Source organism: Micromys minutus (assembly GCF_963924665.1).
Source record: "Micromys minutus genome assembly, chromosome: 2".
Lineage (NCBI taxonomy): Eukaryota > Metazoa > Chordata > Mammalia > Rodentia > Muridae > Micromys > Micromys minutus.
The window spans coordinates 38,513,777-38,536,408 of NC_137971.1; the positions used below are offsets into that span (position 1 = coordinate 38,513,777).

Genomic DNA, 22,632 nt, shown 5'->3' on the forward strand with positions numbered 1-22,632 from the left:
TCCCTTAGAGTAGTTCAAAGCAGTTTAAGCGGGTTATTGGTGAGTCGTGATATCATCAGGTTTAGAATTTGAGAGACACAGGGACTGACCAGATTAAAGTTGGGCAAGCTGAATGCGAGGAGAGAGGAGGAGATTCCATCAGTAGATCATGACTAGGGCTATGTGAAGAGCTGAATTCATGTGGTATGGCTTACTGGTATTTAAATACCAATATATTAGATTATAACCCCACATCCTATTAACTTATGCTTACAAATTTAAAAGTCAGCCAACCATCAAGACTCCTTAATATGATTGATTTTTTTCAATGTCCAATGTGCAGAACAAAAGAAAAGTACATGTATATCTGTGTATATGTGTGTGCATGTGTTTGTGTGCATGTGTATGTATACATCTGTCCATGCATGTGTGTATGTCCAGAGATCAAGCCCAGAGCATTATACATCTTGTCCATGTATAGGCAAAATGCTCTGTTACTAAGCTAATTTCTCAGCTGGTGGAAAGAAACTATACAGCAGTGTATCTTTCCAACAGTGAGATCCTCTCAATATTTTTAGATATGAGTTTTAGATGGTGTAGACAAATTAGCTTTTTTTGTAACTTTAGTGTCTCTCATATACTTTTTGATGTTTTAATTCATGATTTTTTAACATAAGGTTATGCTTGTTATGTTACTGTGTTGAATGATAAGCTGCAATTTATTAAAATCAATAAGCAGAGAGTGAGCTTCGAGAGATGAATGATTTCGGTGGCAATCTAAAGATGCTCACTCTGACTGAGGGCTGCTAATGATCATCGAGAGATATTCATTTATTGACTCAGCCATTGACAAACAAATCAAATGGGAGAAACTGGAGTGCTGAAGCACTGAACATCGTGAGGATGCTGCAGTCTAATTGGTTGTGACAACCAATGGTGATACATTTTAAATGACCAGATCTATCTTTTTGGCATATTAAAGTACAATGATGTTTGTATATGGGTTCAATGTTCAGGTTTAGTGGAATTTTATTATGTAGAGTTTTGAGGGAAGGCTGTTAGACTGAGGTTATTTATTATCTGAGTTTTGAATAACTTGCTTGGAAAGAAGAGGCAGATAGCCATAAAAAAAAACCCCATGTTCGTTGCTTATAGGGGCCTAATCAGAGAACCAAATTGAGACCCATAACGACTGTTCTTATGAATATAAAACCATTAACTAGGCCAGTTGACTCTGAGGTGTGCTTATTCCCTAAAGAAGGGAATTAATTTTGGGCTGAACAAGTCCAGGAAATTTTAGTTTACCAGGCAGCAAAGCCATTATACCTTTCCCAATTGGACTGAGAAGAGGAATAAAGGAGACTGTTAACTCATGGAGCCCATTGTACCTGAAAATCCTGAGAGAACAGTTCTCTTTAAAAATTGGTTCTTGAGCAGTCAGCAGAAGCCACAGTCCAGGAAGACAATTCCATTATGCTCAGAGACTGACTGTATCCAATAGATAACAGATGGTATAGAAGGGTCTTGAAGCAGGATGCAAACACATAGAGATTTACCAAGAGAAGACCCTTGTGATTATAGTTGTGCATATTTGTGCACATGTACGTGTGTGTGTGTGTGTGTGTGTGTGTGTGTTTGTGTGAGTATATGTTACCTTAGAAAAATGCATTTGCTTTTGTTAATGTCTATTTATTTGCCAGCTTCTCTATATATGCACCGTGTGTGTACAGGTGCCCGTGGAAGCTGGAGAGGAATCAAGTTCCTTGGAACTGGAGTTGCAGGTGGCAATGGGCTATCTGATGTGGGTGTAAAGAACCAAACTAAGGTTTCTGCAAGTGCAGCAAGTGCTCTTAACCACTAAATCATCTCTTCAACCCAAGACTCAGCGTTTGTGTGAGTGTTGAGGATTACAAGGCAAGTTCTCATGCTTTCTTGGCAGACACTTCAGGACTGAACCATTTCCCAGTCCCTATAAGATGATGACCTTTTAAAATCACGTGAGAAATCCTCAACTGGCAGCAGTCCAGAGAAGGGATCTCTGTACAATAGAAAAATGAGCCAGAAACTATAGGATTTAGCTAGTAACTGGATATAGGCTATAAACAAAAATGGGGCAGAAATGTAAATTATCAGGTTTCTAGTAGAGGTAACATGGTACCACTTTCCAAGAAAGGAGAAAGAAGCCAGCTTGGAAAACTGCTTGAAAGGTGCTAATTTTCACCTGTGGATCATCACGGTGGAATGAGATATGCCATGTACCCTGGGCTATAGGCTCATAGTGTTAGTTATGGGCACTAAGTAGTTGCGAATGGTGGTCTAATCCTCTAATCAAGCACTTGAGAGGCAGAGGGAGGGGAAGGAAAATGCATGAACAAGTTATATATAATACAGTGCAATTAATAAAAGAAATGCCATCATGGGTTTTACATGCCAGACAACCTCCCTGACCTCTTGACAGCCACATAATTAATAACATACCAGGTTGGTAGACAACCTAAATTAAATTATGTATCCTAAGTATTGGCACAATATCTGGCACATCGCAGGTGTTTTAAACACTTGCTTTGAGTATCTAGCACAAGAAAATATTCTTTTGTTAGAGGGAGAAAAGAAATAAATGCTCCAAAGATAAAATCTGATATGGACAAGACAGAAGCCAAAGAAAGATGTATCAGCATCTCTGGCTGTTCAGGAGGCAGAGAGACAGCATCGATCCACAGGTAGAGAGACAAATGGTTTTTGTCATAGCTTTGAAGAATGGAATCTTTGATATTAATCTACAAAAGAGAGATAGTCTGTGGAGGTTAGGACTGCTTTGTCTCTGTAATACACACCTTATGCACCAAGAACTATGCAGCAAGTCTCACTGTGGTAGGGCACAGAGTATTTGTCAGGAGAAGTATACCTGTGTCATATGCTAATATTGCATTTTTAGAGAGGCCTCTTTACTTATTTTCATATTAGCTAAATGGGTTTCTAGTCCCACTCTAGGGAACAAGGAGTCCATTCCTCACAGTCTTGCCCGTATTTGTTGTTACTGATGTTAGCCACAGATGAACAAGTCAGAAAAATGTGGTGCAAACACCATGGGGTTTTATTCTTCTGTAAGGAAAGATGAAACCACAATATTCAGAAGAAAAAATGAAAAGAACTGGAAAGCATCTGTTAAGCCAAGTTTTGAGACTCAGAAAGATAACTATGCGTATGTTTGTGTGTGGGTGTAGGGGCCAGGAGAGGAGAAAAATGTGGTCCTAGGAAGGGCTGGAGGAGGCGGGGCCAAAGAGGAGAACAATAGAATACATACAACATGAAGCTTTCAAAGGAGCTAGTGCACAGAAAGGGGACTAGGCAGAAGGGGACCTGGGAACAAGGAAGGGCTGGGGAAGACAACAGAGACCATGAAAGAAAATGTCTCAGAGAAGCTCATTATCCTGCATGCTAATTAAAATGTTAGTAACAAAATAAACAAACAAGAGCCCTGTAGTGTCTGGTCTAGGTTTTGGGGTCTGCATTTTCATAAGAACAAAGGAAGCTCAGAGGTGAGCAAAGCATTGGGTGGAAGACAGGGGGTCTGAATAGGAACACAGAAATAGCCAGTGATAGCTCCCAACTGTCTACAAGGACCAAGCTGTTCAGTGACATTCACTGAGGCTCCTGCTGGATTTTCTCAGCCTCTACATTCTTTGTTCCTTTTAGATAAATAGTGATTCTGCCTTTCTCTTTCACTCATACTCCCAACCTTCTTAATTTATTGGGAGAGGTAAAAGATTTATAAAAGTAACAAAACTCAGTGTGCATATGTAGCTGGACTCAGTTCCTGCAGAACTACCGCCCCCTTCAGTGACATGCTTCATAAAACCTACCTTCATAGTCTACCAGTTGGAACTTTGTGGCTTGTTTGCCCTCAGACTAGTTGTCTGGCACTTACTATAATGAGTTGCTAAAAATGGTGAAAGTAGTTTACCATCTTGGGGATAGAGTTTTGTCTTTCACAGGGACTATTTATTTAGAATTATATGAAACCACCAATACTTCTGATGTGGATATTTTGCATGCAGAACTCTCGAGGAGCACACTAATCCAGTTTTCTCCTTTATTTCTTGTGTTGTATTTGCAAAATTCTGAGTTCTCAGTAAGTATTACAGAAACACACAGGTTAATTCCTAGTGACAAGATAATCAAAGCCTTGTAGCTTTCTCTCTTATTGTGACGATCCATGGGCCTCACAGTTGCTGGACCAGAGCAACTGAGCCTTCGAGACTGGTTTTATTCAATAACACACAAGCAAACTGCCCAAAACCAGAAGAGAAATTTTCTGTGCTGATTTGAAGTTTGGCTGTGGCTGTAGTTTATCTGTCACAGATTTTGGGGTGGAGTAGAGAATTCTCCCGCAGGGAAATCAGGGCCCACTAACACAGCTACTGAATATTGCCGTGGCTGGCCTAGTAGCCATTGCTATTTTGGTCACTTCCAGATGTGTATTGCTATAGTTTAAAACCTTTAAGGGAAAGGGGAAGTCACATGGCCTGCTGGGGTGGATGTTTTTCTTCTAGGGCTCTCAGCTCACATTCAACCATCACTATACTCCTAAGATGGATTTGATAAAAATTTTGAAATTAAAATTGAATTCACCAATGCTCATGTATATACTTGATTGCATGTGTAGCAATAGATGAACAGAAGGATGCTTTATGAATAACCAGCACTATCATGTCTCCCTGTCCCTACACAATGAGCATCAAGAAGATTTTTTTCTACATTGGAACAGTGACTGTTTTGAACATATGTTGAATGGGACATGTTGTAGATGAGTCAGCTGCCTGGAGGAACTATTGGGCTGACTTAGCCAGCAGCTCTTGACCTTCTCCATTCTCAGGCTGTTGCAGGATGTCTTCTTAACCCTGCTAGTATTGTAATTATGAATTACAGAAGATGTCAGTCTATAATATTTATGGGTATGGAGATGAAACACTTTGAAATCTTTTCAAAAAATAAGATGTCCAAGGACCATTTCCTGTCAGATTGATGACAAAGACATGTCTCATTTCTGTTTCCCTGTGAAGATAGTGTTTTAATGTAATTCACATCTTAGGGAGACACAGAAAGCACGGTGGTCAAATGCATGAGTGTGTGCAAACACTGCTTCATGTTACATGACTTATTCAAGGTCAAGTTTGTTTACTTGAAAAATATGTATCAGGGTAGCAGCTACTGAATATTCATATGTGTTAGTTGAGTGGCAAGACTGTGATAAATTACTTCTCCATTATCAAACTAAGTTTTGAGCTAACCAGAGGAAACAATAAAGTTAAGCCAGGCATGAAAAGTGAAGTGTCTTTAATGGAAAAGTAGACTTTACAGCCAGACCTTGTGCCCAGGCAGGTGTCCATTTGCATGGGCAGACATATCCAGTGTGTGCTCCCAGAAGGGAATCATGAGCTCCCTCTTATCACTTCTGCTGTACTCTCAGACTTGTATCTGTTCCCTGGGCTGTGGTAAGGAATTTGAGAAAGACTAGGAATGTTATACTTAGAGAATTTCTACTTGTGAAAGAAACATTCTGGCGAGGAAGAATGCAGTACTCAGAAGCAATAACTTCTCAGGGTTCACTAGAGGGCTCTGTAAGAAGAAATAAGGCACTTGGCTGCTACGAAATTATCAGCGAAATATATTAGCCGATACTGTTACTGTAGTGCGTAGTACAGAATGCCAGGTTTGCATAAGGAAATAAGTAAAAGCTGGTTGCTGAGGAAAATCAATGGTGTAGAAAATATGTGTTGTCCCATGCTTATAAAAAAATAAACAAAGAGCTAATGATATAACCTTTAAACTGAACCAGAGGTCAAGTGTCTGATCTTATCAGATTCTGTTCTCATTGTCCTGACACAAAGAAACCAGCACGGTGGCTCAGGACAAGCAAGAGGAGACCTCAACTAGATGAATGTAAAACAACATGGCATGTAAGAGAGAGGCAGAAACTCCCACCAGGACACAATCTCCTGTGATAAAGATTTCTGCATCTTTTGCATTTTATCCATTCATCCCATTTGATTCCTCATTGGAAATAAGATCCGCCCTTACTCCCTAAAAGAAGTTTATGTGAATTGTTTAACTTCAAATATTCTGTTAGGTTGAATTGGTCAGAGTTTTCCATGTAAATAACCAATAACCAATATATGTGGAAATATAGTTCTTTTATAGGTCTTTATATATTAAATATAACGAAAAATTAATAAATCCTACAGAACATTATTTGTAATGTATTCATATATAATATATAAAGATAATAATTTTACAAAATTAACCCACAGTTGTCAAGGCTGAGACATCCTATAATCTTCCATCTATAAGCCAGTGACCTCTGAAGCCTATAGATTAAGTCCAAGTACTGTGAGCACCTGGAAAGTCACTATGTGAGCTGCAGTCTGAGGGCAGCAGGTAATGAGAAGATGTAGCCCCATCAAGCATGGCGACAGGGAAGCAGGGGTGCACATTTGCCCTCTCTCCATTATTCTGCTTGGTCTCGTTGGATGTGGTGTTCTGATACTGGGAACAGTAGTTTGCTTTACTAAGCTCAACTACACCAATGCTAATCTCATCAGGAACACATCCAATAACACACCAGAAACTGTTTAACATAGTATTTCCAATGTCCACTCACTCACAGACTTAACCATCACAGAAGAGCTTCATTTCTTAAGATGAAGAATTGAAAGCCCAGAACTATATAGTACAGAGGGGCTTAGCAGATGGTTTATTTACCTATAGCCCTTACATCTTATCTTTCTCTAGTTAAGGCCCTAAACTTATTTGAGGTCCCTGTGCTTGTAAACATTCTATTTTATGCTGGTTCTTATGGTCCTAAACCAAGAGTTGAAAAAAGTAGTTTTCAGATCTTGTTAGCATAATGTTTGAGAAAGCCATTAACTTTGAGTCAACTTTCTTAATTCCCTCTCTATTCTCCCACTAGAACTTATTAGCCAGGGCACTTTCCCCCTTTCTCTCTATGTTGCTGTATCTCTATCTCCTCCTCCTACACTGGTAGGTCTTATAGTTCCACCATTGGTTTGATGGAAATAACATTTAAGAGAGCCGAAGGAAAAAAAAAAAGAATAACTTGTCTGATTTGAAAACAATTATCTCCAAACTGTCCAATTATTTCACAAAGCAAAATGATTATGCGATTCTCAAAGAGACGTGGGACAGGAACTGGGGAGTGGATATGTGATATGATGTTATGGAAAGCATGCTTCAAGACTGAGAGTGTGTGAGAGAAAGACAATAGTAGAGAAAGTACCATCAGAACACTTCTGAGTTCCGATGGACTTCAAGAAATGGTGACTCCACCTGGGCAGATGATTTAGGGGAAAGATGTTCCCCACAGATGAACATGGTTCTTTTGAAGGAGTGTTATCCCTCTGGCCGAAGGATGTTCACTGGTTCCAATATCATCTCACCAGCTTACTTCTGCTAAGAATTATCTGAGACACAGCTTCTGTGGTTAAGGGGAAACAGATCTAATTTCATCTGAAGTGACAGGAAATGAACACTCAGTGCAAGATTTTAAGGAGGCACAGTCTAGAGTTCCCCTACATGTATGTCATAAAAAATCTTTAAGTAGTACCATAATAATTGTTTTGACTTTTAACTCAATGGACATTTTACAGTAATAGCTCCACATTGAAGTCAGCCAGCACTTGGTTAAATATTTTATCTATTTAGATATCACTGACGCTCAGCTGAATCAAGAAGCTGTCAACCAGTATGACAACTGAAACATTAACTCTATGGAACAAAACAATAGGGCTCATGTCTGACCTCAGCTGAAATGAATGTCACTCTATTATTCTTTATTTTTATAAGAACATTTTTATTTTTATTTATTTTTTAAATTTAATTTTTTTTTTTTTTACTTATTTCCTTACATCCTGCTTACTGCACTTCTCCCAGTCACTCTCTCCCACAAGCCTTCCCTCATCCTCCCTCCCTCTGAGTAGGTGGGGCCCCTGTGTATCCCCTTCTTTCCCCATCCCCTGTCACTTCAAGTGTCTGGGAGGCTAGGTGCTTCCTCTTCTTCTGAGGCCAGACAAGGCAGCTCAACTAATAGAACACATTCCATCCCACATTCAGGCAGCAGCTTTTGGAATAGCTCCCACTCCAGTTGTTCAAGACCCACATGAAGGTCAAGCTGCGCATTTGTTATTTCTGAGCAGGGAGGTATAGGTTCAGCCCATGTATGTTCTTTGGTTGGTGGTTCAGTCTCTGAGAACCCCAAGTGTCCAGGTTAGTTGACACTGTTGGCCTTCCTGTGGAGTTCCTATCCCCTTTGGGCCTGCAATCTTTCCTCCTATTCTTCCATAAGAATCCCCAAGCTCCATCCATTGCTTGGCTGTATGTGTCTGTATCTATCAGAGCCATCTGCTGGCTAGAGTCTCTTACAGTCTGTTTTTTCCTTCATGCTGCTCTTCACAGCTAAGTGGTTTTGTTGTTAAATTTTAGGGCCTGGCACAGTATTCTGTTCTCTTTTATGGATATTACGACAATAAACGCACGATCGGATGGCTGAATTTCCGGCTACCTCTTTCCTACTTCCTGGTGGGGATTATGTGCATTGGATATAGCTTCCTGGTTGTCCTCAAAGCGTAAGTTTTTAATCTAATTTATGGAATTAATCAAAATCACTTTGAGAACTAGAGATATTTTTGATACTATTTGAGTTTTGAGAAAGGTAAATGTATAAGAGATGAATAAGCACAAATGTTAGACTATTAATTCCTCCAAACAAAAGTGTTTGACACAAACACAGGCCTTCACTCCACAGAATCAGAAGGTAACTACAAACAAGGTTGGAATTACAATCAGTGGTACACTACCTGTATGTCATGTGCAAGGCCCTGGGCCTTGGCCCTAGCCTTGAATATGAAGCCATTTCCTAGGACTATGCTTTACATTAATAGCCCTGTGACAATGAAAATAATATTCTGGCAAGTGAATTTAAATTATTTAAAATTCATATTATTTAAATTCAAAGTACTGAATTGGGCAAGCACAATAGATATGAAATATTTTTAGTGGTAATATGGAGAAAATAAGTATAATTTTGATAATATAATTTACTTAATGAATATTAACACTTCATCATATTATCCACATAAAATTATCATTGCAATATTTTGTGTCTTCTGGGTGCAGTTACTAGGTCTTTGATGTCTATGGTACTGTGCATGGATTATTTTCTGGAGCTGGGTAAATTCTTGCTCCTTGAGAGCTCACATTATGGTAATAATGTTCCAGGAGGTATGATGGGTTTTTCATATTTGCCCAAAGATACCATTTAAAGTGGTGGCTAGGTACTAACTCTACTTTCTCTTCCCCAAATTACTCATATTTGAGCCAGGCCAGTCTGATTTTGGAGCTCCTCTTGCCATGAAGCTTTAGCGACTTGTTACATGATTAAGTGGTTGAACATCCTGGCTCTATCAGCAGATCAGTGGCTTCCACTCCCATTGCCAACATTGGAAACAACATTTGGTAGAAGAATAGATGATATCTGAATGTTTGTATTATGTCAAATCATTTCTCACGTTTTCTTTTGCTACCTGCTACTCGAATTCTCTGCACTACTGGGATAATAGTGAATTTACGGAATTCATCGCTCTAATAGACAAGGTCCTGTCTTAGTTAGGGTTTCCATTGCTGAGAAGAGACACCATGAACAAAGCAACTCTTACAGGATACAACATTTAATTGGGGCTGGCTTAAAGGTTCGGAGGTTCAGTTTATTAGCATCATCAAAATAAACATAGCAGGGTCCAGGAACACTTTGTGCTAGAGAAAGAGCCACGAGTTCTGAATCTTGATTCAAAAGCAGTTAGGAGAAGACTAACTTCCAGGCAGCTAGGAAGAGGGTCTCAAAACCTACCTTCAAAGTGACACACTTCCTCCTAATAGTGCCACTCCCTGGGCCAAGCTTATTCAAACCACTGCAGGACCTGACTACTAAAATCAAGGAGTGTATGTAATAGCATTGTCACCTTGCCTGTACTTTATCACTGTTACTCACAAAGTGGTAACTTTAAATTATTTAAGTTAGAAAGTACAATAAGAAAGAAACTAGTTTGAGCAGCATTCAAAGTAGAATTCTTTGTTAGCCTAGTCAGGACTCTCCTGTCTGAAAGTCATGGAAATTCTTGGAGAATGGGGTAATTGGTTGCCTTAATTCTACATCATCTCCTCCCTTCTCTATTTTCAAAGATCTGAAATCCAGGTCTTAAATGCAATGCATATGTTTAAAAAGCAAACTAGCAGAAGTGAACCTTGGAATGCTCACTGTGGCTGGAAAACCATCAGTTTCTCTGTAGTGTTTGAAGCTAATGATCCCAAACTAAAAGTGATTGGCTTCTCAATTCTAGATGTTTTTACCCAAAACAATTCTAGAAGCTAAAATGTCTGGATTCAACTATCGTAGCTCACATCTATCAAACTGCAGGAGAGAGCTGAATAATTCATGGAAGGCATGCTGAAGGAGGAGCTTATTAATGTCACCCTAGCCTGGGGGGCTTTCCCAAAGCTTCCTTCCCACGAGGCTCCCTGACAGTGCCTATAATCACTTCTGTTTAGGAGCCTGACAATAATAGTACTCACAGAGTAGACTAAAACATTCTTTTTGTCTTATGTAAGCTAAAAATAATGTTAAAGCTTCATCTCCATATACTGTCTTCTATGTATCCTAAACCAACATATATCATAAACTGGTACAGGCATAAACACAAGTAATTTATTAAAGTGGGAAAGTTTGCAATATTCATATTTCTGAATCTCCAGTGAAGCCACAATTCATATTTCAAATCATTATCAGTATTTGCGTAACAGGTACTTATCCAATATCATTAAAACTCTTAACTGTTTTATTATTTCTGTATTTATTTATTCACTTATTTATTTAAGACAGACTCTCAAGTATCACAGGCTGGCCTCAAATTTACTTCTGCCACTGAGAGAGGATTACAAGCATGTACAACCATGCCTAGTTTATGTCGTGCTGAGGATTCAATGCAAAGCCTTATTCATGCTAGGCAAGTACTCTACTGAGCTTCATCTCCAGAGAAAACCTTTACCTCCTAAACATTACAAAGTAACTCTAACCCCATTTTACAGACTATTAAATAAAAGAGTACTGAAGACCATCTGCCCTCAGAACTTGTTTGAAATCATTTTTTTTTTTTAATTTTGGTAGGTAAAAAGTTTCCTGCTACCCACTATTCACCACCTGTGTTCTTCATTTTCCCTTGGACCATTTTGTTCCTCCAGGGTGTTTTGTGCAGTGAGCTGAGGACATATTAGTTATTCTCACAGAGTGGATGGAAAATTTAAGGTTCAATGGCTTTATGACCAGGCCAAGCTCATGAGGCCAGAACAGAGTTTTAAACACCAGGCTCTAACTAAGTGATTCTCATCTTGTGGGTCATTACCCCTTAAGGGGTGTAATAACCCTTTCATCGGGGCCCCGTAAGACCATTGGAAAACAGATATTTACGATAGGATTTATAACAGAGGTGTATCTTTAGCTTGTCCTGAGCGGCCTCTTATAGTTTTTACAATCTATATTAAAAATTGTTCTTGCTTGGTGGTGGTAGCACACACCTTTAATCTCAGCACTTAGGATGCAGAGGAAGGCAGATGTCTGTGAGTTCAAGTTCAGCCTGATCTACAAAGACAGCCAAGACTACAGAGTAAAACCCTTTCTCATACTCCCCCTCATAATAACTTAAGTAATTAAAGACCCTTTAGAATAAAATTAATATGGCTATTGTGCTAAATCTTAAAAAATCAGCTTATCAAACCTAAAATATATTTCAAGACATCTTGATAATATTTCCACCACAGATGATAATGTTCATTGTTTCTAGTGATGACATTAGACCCCATGGCTGCCTTTAAAGGCTCTGTGGAACCTGAGAAAGGCTCATGTTCCTTGCATGGGAGCATGACCTCTGGTCAGCCCCAGTATAACATGACTGGCTTCTCCTCCTCTCTAAACTGCAGTTGGCCTTCTTTCAAGGGCATGACATATGGAGAGACCTGAAGTCACCATGTTCCATTTCATGTCACTGCTTTATGAGCTGGCTCTAGACTCATGAATTTCAAAATGCAGAATTCTCTTCTTACAAACACAATCCAGGATGAATGGCAAGTCTTTACAAAGTGAAGCTGACATTGTCAACCCTTTTATAATGTCAAGGACAGACTGGAAAACAATCCTGTAGTGTGCAACTGTACAGAAAGCTATTTGTGATATATGTGTTCAGTGGCAAACCTTCTCCCAGTGCCAAGTTGACTTCTATTTATTTAAAAGCAATATATAATATCTTTACAAGGACCACTGGATAGGGAGCTATCCAGTGCCTGGGAACTTGATGATGAATAGGATGAAGTCTTTGCTGTCATGGTGCTCAGCGAGGGAAGTGGACTGTACACAAAGGCAGGGCCAGTGATTCTGGCCTCAGTCCTGAGCCTTTTTATTGCACTGTTTTTGTGTTTTGGTTTTTTTGGGTTTTTTTTTTTTTTTTTTTTTTGGATTTTCTACAATCCACTCTTTATCTCAGTTTTTCCTAAAGAGTACAGTTCAGGCTTCTTTGGGTATCACCCTTAAAATAATTCCATCATCTCTCTTTAGGAGATTTATTCTGTCAGCTTTCTGCCAGTCTCCATAGGTATTTAAATAATCAGTGTCTAACAGTTTTTGATCACCACAGAATGAGAAAATTAAGTAATAAGAAACCCATAAAATTCAAAAATCAGTGTTCCCATTGTCTATTTATACGAATAAACTTCTTAAGGCTGTTTTTCAGATTCATTTCTCGTTTACTTGTGACTGCTGTTTGCTCATTTCTTATCTTCCTTTCTTTCTCCTTTCTGGCTGCTGAATTAAACTCCTGCTTTTACAGGATGACCAAAAATATCGGTGATGATGGAGGTGGCGATGACAACACTTTCAACTTCAGCTGGAAGGTGTTCTGTAGCTGGGACTATCTGATTGGTAACCCTGAAACAGCAGACAACAAATTTAATTCTATCACAATGAACTTTAAGGTAAAGGCACACACCCTAAATGCTTATTTTCATTTCTAAGACTAACATATGGAGGCATTCAACATAAATAATCAAATATCTTGACACTGATGAGAAGGATGCTCTCACTGGTGCTGCATACCACAAGGCAGACACGAGTCTGACTATGACAAAAATAGCCAGTGACCCATAAGAGCTGTATAATTGTCTCTGGGACTTTTCTTCTGTGAATCCAGTAATAAAACTGTGCTATTTTGTTAAAGCAGTTCATTGGTTATTAGAATCAGATAGTTCAAATAATGTGACAGTGCTCACCAGCTATTTACAGAAACACTCAGTAGGTAAGTTGAGTGTAAAGCCTTAGAACATAGTTTTGAAGATAATCCTGGGAGGGCAGGACCTGGTTGCACAGACATGTAAACCCACTGCTTGGGAGATGGAGGTAGGAGGATCAGGAATTCATGTGCCTCAGCTGCAAAGGGAGTTCGGGGTCAGCATAAGCTATATGAAATTGTTTCATAAAAGTCAAGTCTTACATTACTCCCACTGCCCCCCAAAAAGGACAGGGAGTGTGCCATTTAGGATGAAGATTCTTCTACTGTTAGGATTTAAGAGTATGCTCTCTTTCTGTCTTTTGCTCTTTGCTATTACTTTTGTGCTGGGATGTTTGAGAAGGGTCTTGTGTAGCCCAGGCTAGCCTTAAGTTTGCTATTTAGCAGATTCTGGTCCCAAATTTATCACCCTCCTTCCCTACCAGTTCACTATCTTTTCCTGTCCATATTCACCTACTTTATAGATTTCCAGATTTAGTTTACATTTTTGTGTCTTGTTTTTTCCAACTCAATTTAAAAAATCCTCCTAACAGCTGTGCTTCTCCCCCCATTCTGCTTTGCCTGGCTGCAGGAAGCCATCATAGAAGAGAGAGCAGCCCAGGTGGAGGAGAACGTCCACCTCATCAGATTCCTGAGGTTTCTTGCTAACTTCTTCGTGTTCCTAACACTTGGTGCAAGTGGATACCTCATCTTTTGGGCTGTGAAGCGATCCCAGGAATTTGCCCAGCAAGATCCTGACACCCTTGGGTGGTGGGAAAAAAATGAAGTTCGTCTCTGCATGCTTTTGACGTGCTTAGAAACTGAGACTTGCTGTTTTATGGGTTGTGCTTCTGTAGCTGAGTGTGAGACGTGCAAGGGTGCTCTCTGCCCACTGCTTTGTTCTGCTCCCCAGCTAACCACCACGTGGAGCATTTTCCACCACAGTACTGTCATTTCTGTTGTGCTGTTGGGCTTCCGATGTCGGAGAAGATGGGAAGTTAGAATAGAGAGAGAGAAGAGAGTATTTTACCAAGAGAAGAATAGATCAGACGTGACTGTGGCAGGCAAAGTTAGGACAACCAGAGTGACAGCCTGAAAGTTTGATTTCAAATCTAAGGCTCTTCCTATAACCCAACATTGCTTCCTCCAAAGATGTCACTTCTGTAACAGAAATGCCAGCTGCTGATCCCTTTGTCCACCATTCCTATACCTATCTCTGAAGCAGCACCATGCTGCCTGCCTAATTTGTGTTTCCAGGCTTTCCCCATGAATTCTAATGACTTATGTCTCTTCCTTACCAAAGTCTTTGACCCTCACCTACCCAAATGAGGAAGATTTGGCCAGATTTGCCCACAGAGAATCTTTTCCATAAGTGTGTAGGAGAGAGGTGATTAGGGTACAAATTCAGAATTAGAAACTCAATCATCCTGGGTTGTTGCTAGAGCCTGGTCACTTTCATAAAATGTTTCTGTGTACCACATGACATTAATTTGAACTTGGGCATTTTCAGAGCCTGTACAGATTTATGCCATAAGCTACTTAGGTTTTCCAGATGTAAATTTTGCAAATTTCTGTAGATGGAAGAATTTGTGAAGATGACTCTTCATAAATGTGTGGTTTCTTAGAAATATCCTGGCCAGCCAGTGATAGTTGGAATATAAAAAAGCCTCTACATCAAACCAGTATAGAAACATAAGAAGTGGTGACAGCAGAGACAAACCACACATTAAGAGAAAAAATATCACAGCTGTTCCCTGGAAATCGATAAAGTGGCAATTATTAAGTAGATTAGGGATTTCTTTTCTTCTAGAGAAAAAATGAACAGCATAAAGCAATTTCCAAGTTTGTTTTCAAAATACTCTCATAATGTTAATAGCGGTTACGAGAGAGATGTTCAGTCGACTTTGGCACATGGCACAATGGTAGTATTTAAATATAAATGAACCGCATCAAATGATGGACAGTTGCTTGTTATTCACTTCACCCATCACTCAGGAGGCTAAGATAGAGGTTTAGTGAGTTTGAAGCCACCTGGACACCGTGAATTCTAAGCCAGCCTATCTCAATACACAGAAAAGAACTAGTCTTTGTAAGAATTGGTTTAATATCTGCTTTAAAACAGCTCAGATCCTGATACAAATGAAGAAAATAATGGTGACTCAAATATGACCTCATACTGCTACCAAAGCAAATTTTAAATTGTTTTTGTATATAGCCACACAGAATCAGCTAAATTTTTAGGTTCAGTTGAGAAATTTCATGATGATTTTATATTATATCATGCTGAGTTGTGTCTTCTCTTCATCATCCTAATAAAGTATTCTTAATAAAAAACCTTGGAAAAATAGCAACTATATTCTAAATATATTCTGGTAATTCTAATTATTCAAAATATGGAGTGTACCTGGAGAAATAAGAAAATGTTTAGTGCTGACAGTTTGAGCCAGGTATTTAGAAACTGGTTGCAAGAGTTGCTTCTAGTCTTTTCTTTCTCTTTAGCTCATTGTCAAAGTGATCATTTTCAAAGTGTCGTGCATTAACATATCAGAATCAGTAGCCACATAGAACAGTGTGTTTTCTAGGCAGAGTGAGAAAACTTGCACACTAACTATACCAAGGACATGTTATGGGCACATACACAAACTCATAGACACAGCCTATAAAAATGGGTTGGATATTGCCTTTGTTGTTTATTTGAGACCAAATACTAAGAATGAGAAGCATAACCTCTAGTTTTTATAAAATATTAAAGGAACCTCGCTGAAAGTCTTTCCAACCGTGTTTCCTTGTAGATGAACATGGTTATGTCTCTCCTGGGGATGTTCTGTCCCACACTGTTTGACTTGTTTGCTGAGCTGGAAGATTACCATCCTCTCATTGCTCTGAAGTGGCTCCTGGGGCGCATTTTTGCTCTTCTTCTAGGCAACTTGTACGTATTCATTCTTGCCTTGATGGATGAGATTAACAACAAGGTGAGTCTAGGGTCTCGGTTGTCCTTGCCATCCGCATGCCAATTTTCCTGTCTGCAGATTACCAGAATTGCCTCTGAAGCAGTGCTGTGTTATTTTCTTTTCCACTTTTTAAAAATTTTATTTCTAGATTGAAGAGGAGAAGCTCGTGAAGGCCAATATTACCCTGTGGGAAGCCAACATGATTAAAGCTTACAATGAATCTCTCTCTGGGAACACCACAGGACCACCCATTTTTGTCCATCCTGCAGATGTACCCCGAGGTCCTTGCTGGGAAACAATGGTGGGGCAGGTAACATTATAAAGAGAAGTATATATCCTTAGTAGACCAGTGGGCTAAATATTTCTTCAAAGCTCCAAGGCCTTGTGGTTTTTATTTATTAATAGATACAGTGGCAGTTTATTGAATACTTAGCATTTGCTGGCTCTAAATTTCAAATGTATTAGCTCAGGGAGACTGATATAAACAGTTTCTCTTTTTCCAGCCTTTTATAGCTGTGTATAAAAAGATAGCTTACAATCGTGTGAAGAGAACCATGCCTCCTATTATATGCTAACAAAGCACCCAAATTTAGATACAGACTCAAATGGCATTCATGGGGAGCTCTATTTAGTGTTATTTGTTTTTTTTTTAAACTCTCTTCTCTTTGAGTATAATACTAGTAGTTTTATGATGTAAATTTTTACCTAATAATTTGCCCTTAAGACTTAAAGAGAATTCTACTTTAAGTTATGTGTTTTTATAGTGGTTATGTAAGTGACCCTAGTCTAAGACTACTGATATCTTAGAAGATAAAAGAAATAAGCTGTCATTGCTTACTGTCCAATAGAGGAAATTAAAAACTGAACAAAAACAACCAGAGATGCTCTTTCAGCTCTCATACTTTCGTACAGAGTCTCTTTATGCATTGTGATCCTTCTGCTTTTATCTCATTGGAGAAAATACTCTTAATGTGCATTAAACCGCAGTTCATCAAATACAACTCAGTTTGAATATATTTTAGTGTTCCTAGAAGACAGCAGTTCAGCTTTATCAGTTATAGCATCTTTGAACAGATTTTTAAGTAATATTTTCTGTAGGATAAGAAAATCATTATATTAGCACAAATCTTACAGAAATAAAGCAATATAAGCAAATGTGAACTCAGAAGACATTATCACTTTTGGTTGGTTGTCCAGGAGACTACAACTAGGTCACCTGTGATTTCAGTGACTGGAGAGAAAGTTAAATAACACATCCAACACTAGAATTATACAATTGAAGATGGAACAGAGAATGTATAGTCTGAAAAAAATAATGTTTCATTTTGCTTTCTAAGCATTTGGGGATCAGATAAGCTACTTTCTTTGTGCTGGCTGCTAGATTTTTCAGAACTTTTGCATGTCACACATACTGCTAGAAACATACATGAAGAAAACCCTAAAAGTTTAAAAGAGAGATACTTGTGGGCTGCAGTGTAGTGGGTAGAACAGGGGCCTTCCCAGTTGTTTACACGCTAACTCTTGGAAACTGAGATCCTGTTGCCTTACTTCACAGATTTAGGAGCTTATTATAATAAAAGGCTCTAGTCTTTTTTAAGTAGGGCTAGTAAAATCTAAGGGTCTCTCTAAAAAAGGGGCACCGAGTCAAAGGTTGAAAATTGAGATCTGACAATGGAAGCAGAAGTTGGAATGATGTACTTTAGAGACGGAAGAAGGGTAATGGTTGAAGGAGTGTCGACAATCTGAAGGGGTTAGAAAAGTTAGAGAAACAAATTCTCTGAGCTTTGATTTTATACTTCTGATTTCCACAACCATGAGAAAGTAGTTGTATTATTAATGTACAAGGTTAGTGGCAATCTGTTCTATCAGAAACAAACAGGCACTTGTAAGTACATGCTGCTCCTTGTGAAGTATGTTCCCAGGAGTAACCTACCCCTTCTGTATCTGCAGCCCAGTGTTTAGTACTGGAACACTTAGAATGAACAATTTGCAAACATATTGTTCAAGATGCTTTCAGCAGTTATATGCTAGGAAACCTATCCTTTGACAGGCAAACACCCACCAAACAGAATCAGTAGAATTAACTGCAAAGAATAAAAAATAGGTTGGCTATTTCTGAGGAAAGGAGACAGATTGATTAAATATGACATATTCTAAGACAAATTTATATTTCTAATGTAGAAGCTTCTATAATATTTCTCCATTGTGTGAACTCCTAATAAAACAAGAACTAAGTATTTAATTTGTTGGGGCCAAGAATCACCTCACAAATCACATAAACACCAATCTCAGTTAAACAGAAATAGTTTATTGAGCATACACCCCAGGACTGATTCACCAGGGCCACAGTCCTGACTTAGAAACTGAAGTTAAGATTATACAGGGTTTTTAAGCCCAAATTTCACAAACACCTGTCCCAAGTTATTCTACCAATCATGATTTAGGTATAGGGGATTTTCTTACCTAAACGTGTCATTGTTATACATTTGCCTTGTTTCTGGTTGGGGTATTAAGTGTGACAGGGCACATGCCTTATCTAATATTCTTATCTTAACTTGTCTACCAGGATAGGTCTTACCTAACATTTAAGTCTTAGCTTGCCAACCTGAATGTCAGTTATATGTACATGTAACAGTTACCGGTGCATGTTCATGCCTCTTTATGCAGAGAGTGCAGGATGTCAGTTCCTTGGGAGGTCTTGGGAATTTAAACTTTACTATATCCCTCCTCAAAGTGGACATTTTATTTTAGACAGTTTCTTATATTGGTGCAGGTATCTCTCTTATGCTGGGGTCTATCACAGGAGCAGTTACACCTTATAAGCTTATGTTCAGATTCAGAAAGTGCTGCTGGATGGTTAGTTTGTGTCCAAACTTATTGTGGGTAACTGTACAAAACAGTTCTACTGATTTTTATCTTGATTGTTTTCCAAGGGAATAACACTTAAGAGAATATATAATCAATGTTGGCATTACAAAGCCTCCTATTAGCAACATAAACATATAAGAAAGTTTCTTTGCATTGGCAAGCTAGAAATTAACATTTTACCTATGTCTTAATATTTCATGTAGGCTTAATATTTTACCTAGGCCTTAACAAATATTCTGTCTTTAAGGCTCTAGAATATGCTGCATGTCTCAGAACATGCCTTATATCTCAGAACATGTTGTGTGTCTCAGAACATGCTGGTTGCTGTTTTCTGAGTCACACTTCTAGCAACTTTCCCATTTCATCGTTGTTCCTTACTGGCATTCTCTTCTTTCCTTCAATATTCTGTTAAGAGACACTACCACTTCTCCTGCTGACTGTTCTGTCTCTCCCATAAGTCTTTGATACCCCTTTGAATAACAAAAGGTAGAAGGAAGGGGAACTATAGGCTCTTGACTAGGTAGATGGGATCTGGGAGAGTGAAGCTTTGAGAGATATAGCAGCTTTGAGTGCTGGTAAGCACTGGCCCTTGTGGTGTCCATATCTCCATCATTGCATCTAGAAGCATTTTTACTCTTTAACCATTTAACTTAAATAGAGATGTAATAAAGGTAGCTAAGTTTACACAATTATGAAGATGTATCCAGAACTCTCATGGTCCCATGGGATTATTCCAGATTTTTTCTTCTTTTCCACAAGTAGCAGCTACTTTGTCTTATTTTCATTATACTGTGGCACTCAAAACTGTCTTGATTCTACAAGCAACAACAACCAAACCAAATCAAACCAACCAAACAACAACCAAACAAACAAGCAATAAAATCTAACAACAAATTGGGTTTCTTTTCAGCTTTTTAGTGTTTCTTAAATAGTAATCATTACCTCCACTGATATTTGAGAGACAGACAACAGAATCTTAACTGTGGGCCAAGTAGGCATGCAAATCTATTGCTGACATTATGTTTTAAAGAAAAATAAGGAGCTAAGGGCTGATCACCATATTGAGAGTGGTTAACATTGATTACACTCTTGTGTGCCAAGTATTAACTCCTTGAAATTTTAAGCCACCTAAATATCTTCACTGTATGGAGGAGAATACACACACACACACACACACACACACACACACACACACACACAGAGAGAGAGAGAGAGAGAGACAGAGAGAGAGAGACAGAGAGAGAGAGACAGAGAGAGAGAGAGAGAGAGAGAGAGAGAGAGAGACAGAGAGAGACAGACAGAGAGAGAGAGAGAGAGAGAGAGAGAGAGAGTTTCTTAAGACCTTACAGGAAGTCAATGGCAGGAAATGAATCTCACCTACATAACAGGGAGGTAGAGTTTTCATCTTTTTTCAGTGCTGAATTGTTCCCATGAAATACAATATTCACCTGGTACAACCTGTGGGCTTCTTTCTTGGAACTCCCATATATGTACCTTGTTCTGACTTGACTGTTGGTGAGTCTTTTGTGTTTACAGATACAACCTATCCAGACATCTCAGCTAAATGCCCAGAAGTAAAGTTGTGATTTGTGAGATGTTCTTAAAAGGGCTTTGTTTAGTGTGACAGGATTGAGCTTGGATGATGTTCCTGAGGTGGCTGAGCCACTCACTGTTTTAGGGTTCTCTTTTCTTGATAGCAGTGTGCCTCTTCCTCAGTCTGTGGTTACTTAGAGTTTACACTGCTATATTCAGATCCTGCCCAGGAATTCTCTGAAAACATTACACCTTGGGAAAGGATAAAGACTAAAATTCAGATTGGACATAGAAAAAGAAAATTCTTCCAACCTACCTCTAGTTCATGGTAGTTGTCAGCATCTGGGTTTAACCTTGACCAAGGAATAAAGGGAGATTGAGCATATAGAAGAAAAAAAGTCACATTCCAGAACGGCCAGGAGTTAGTAGCACTCATTCATTCACTCCATATTAACTTAATGGATAATATTACCCAGTATTGTTGGATTCTAGAGGTATAAATGGGTTAAAGAACTGAACCACAGTTTTGTGAAAATCATGACCTTTTTTTTTTTTTTTTTTTTTTGGAGACAGACAAGGCCATCAACAATATAATTATAAAACAACTTCAAATGTACACTGGCAATGAGACAAAGATGAAATGCATGGAACTGAGTTCTTTTTACAGCTCTTGCCTGTATAAGTCAAGCACAGGAGGCTCGCTCCAGTCATGCTCTAACGATGGCTATCAGTTGGTACAAACTGAGACAGGAAGTGAATTAGGTGAGGTTAGTAAATGAAGACTACATGCAGGGTTGAGTACCCTGAAAAAGTATGGAGTTTGATGATCTGGAAGAAGGCCAATATAACTGAAAACAAAGAGCAATGAAAGAATAATACAGAGAGATGTATGCAGGAACATTCCCCCACCCCCTCTGTAACCACTTGTGCTAGTTGGAAAACACCTACAGGCAAAGGCTTTCTTTCCTTTCCATCATTTTTCTGTTTATTCCTCTGCTTTGAGGTCAAAATGCCCTTCCGTTTAGAGTCATTTTTTATGGGTGTTGTTTTGAATGGTCATTAAGGCTAAAATAATTTAAAAATACCTATTAAGTTTTCAAATAAACTTTTACCTTTATTTTATTTACATTATAGCTAACTTGTACCTATGGGAGTTAATACATCTTTAATTTATATTATAAAACATATATTAGTTATTAAGATTTCACATGGCACTCTGATATGGCAAGGAAGGGAATAGTGGTTCAAGAGGCGGGGAGTTTGGGAGGCCCGGGTATGAAGCTTGTGGCTAGAAATTCACTGATGATTGTTTGACAAATTCTTACTTGCCCTATGAGACAATGTAGCTATTATTTTAGAAAAAAAAACCATCTAGATGTATGGAAATCAAATCAACAGAGTTACAGACTAATAGTACTTCTTTTATTCTATTTTTTTTTTTTTTTTTTGAGATGGGGTCTCATGGACCTCAGGCTTGACTTGACTTTACTGTGTAGCTGAGGATGACTTTGAACTTCAGATCTTCCTGACTTCATATCTCCTCAGTGCTAGTATCACTGGTTCCACCACAGCTGACTTACACAGTACCAGGATTGAAGTCCAGTGTCTTGTGCATGCTAGCTGATCCCTCTGTCAACAGAACTAGATTCCCATCCTTGAGTAGTAATAATTCTGAAAAATTATGACTCTATATATTCAGTGTCTTCTGTCTCTAAGGCACCAAATATTGGAGAGAAACAGAAAAGGTACAATAGGAATGAGCTCTGGTGGGGTAAATTTGCAATTTTTATTAATATTTAATGTCATATATTTCTATGAGATAATAGTGATCTTCCTGTCCATCTCGCAATGCACATACTTTGTACATAAATTCAAGCCCACACCACAAATGGGACTTGACTTTTCTAGAACTTTTATTT

The 22,632-nt window shown here is 38.6% G+C and overlaps 1 protein-coding gene across 1 annotated transcript in view; it reads left to right on the plus strand.

Moving 5' to 3' along the window:
• TMC1 (transmembrane channel like 1) overlaps positions 1–22,632 on the plus strand; it is a gene marked incomplete at both ends in the record, with an annotated part of 121,683 nt that overhangs the window by 72,756 nt on the left and 26,295 nt on the right. Inside the window, 5 exons of the mRNA XM_080912910.1 lie at positions 8,479–8,621; positions 12,927–13,071; positions 13,954–14,148; positions 16,154–16,333; positions 16,461–16,622. Coding sequence (XP_080769036.1) covers positions 8,479–8,621; positions 12,927–13,071; positions 13,954–14,148; positions 16,154–16,333; positions 16,461–16,622 — 825 coding nt within the window. The remainder of the gene's footprint in view (positions 1–8,478; positions 8,622–12,926; positions 13,072–13,953; positions 14,149–16,153; positions 16,334–16,460; positions 16,623–22,632) is intronic.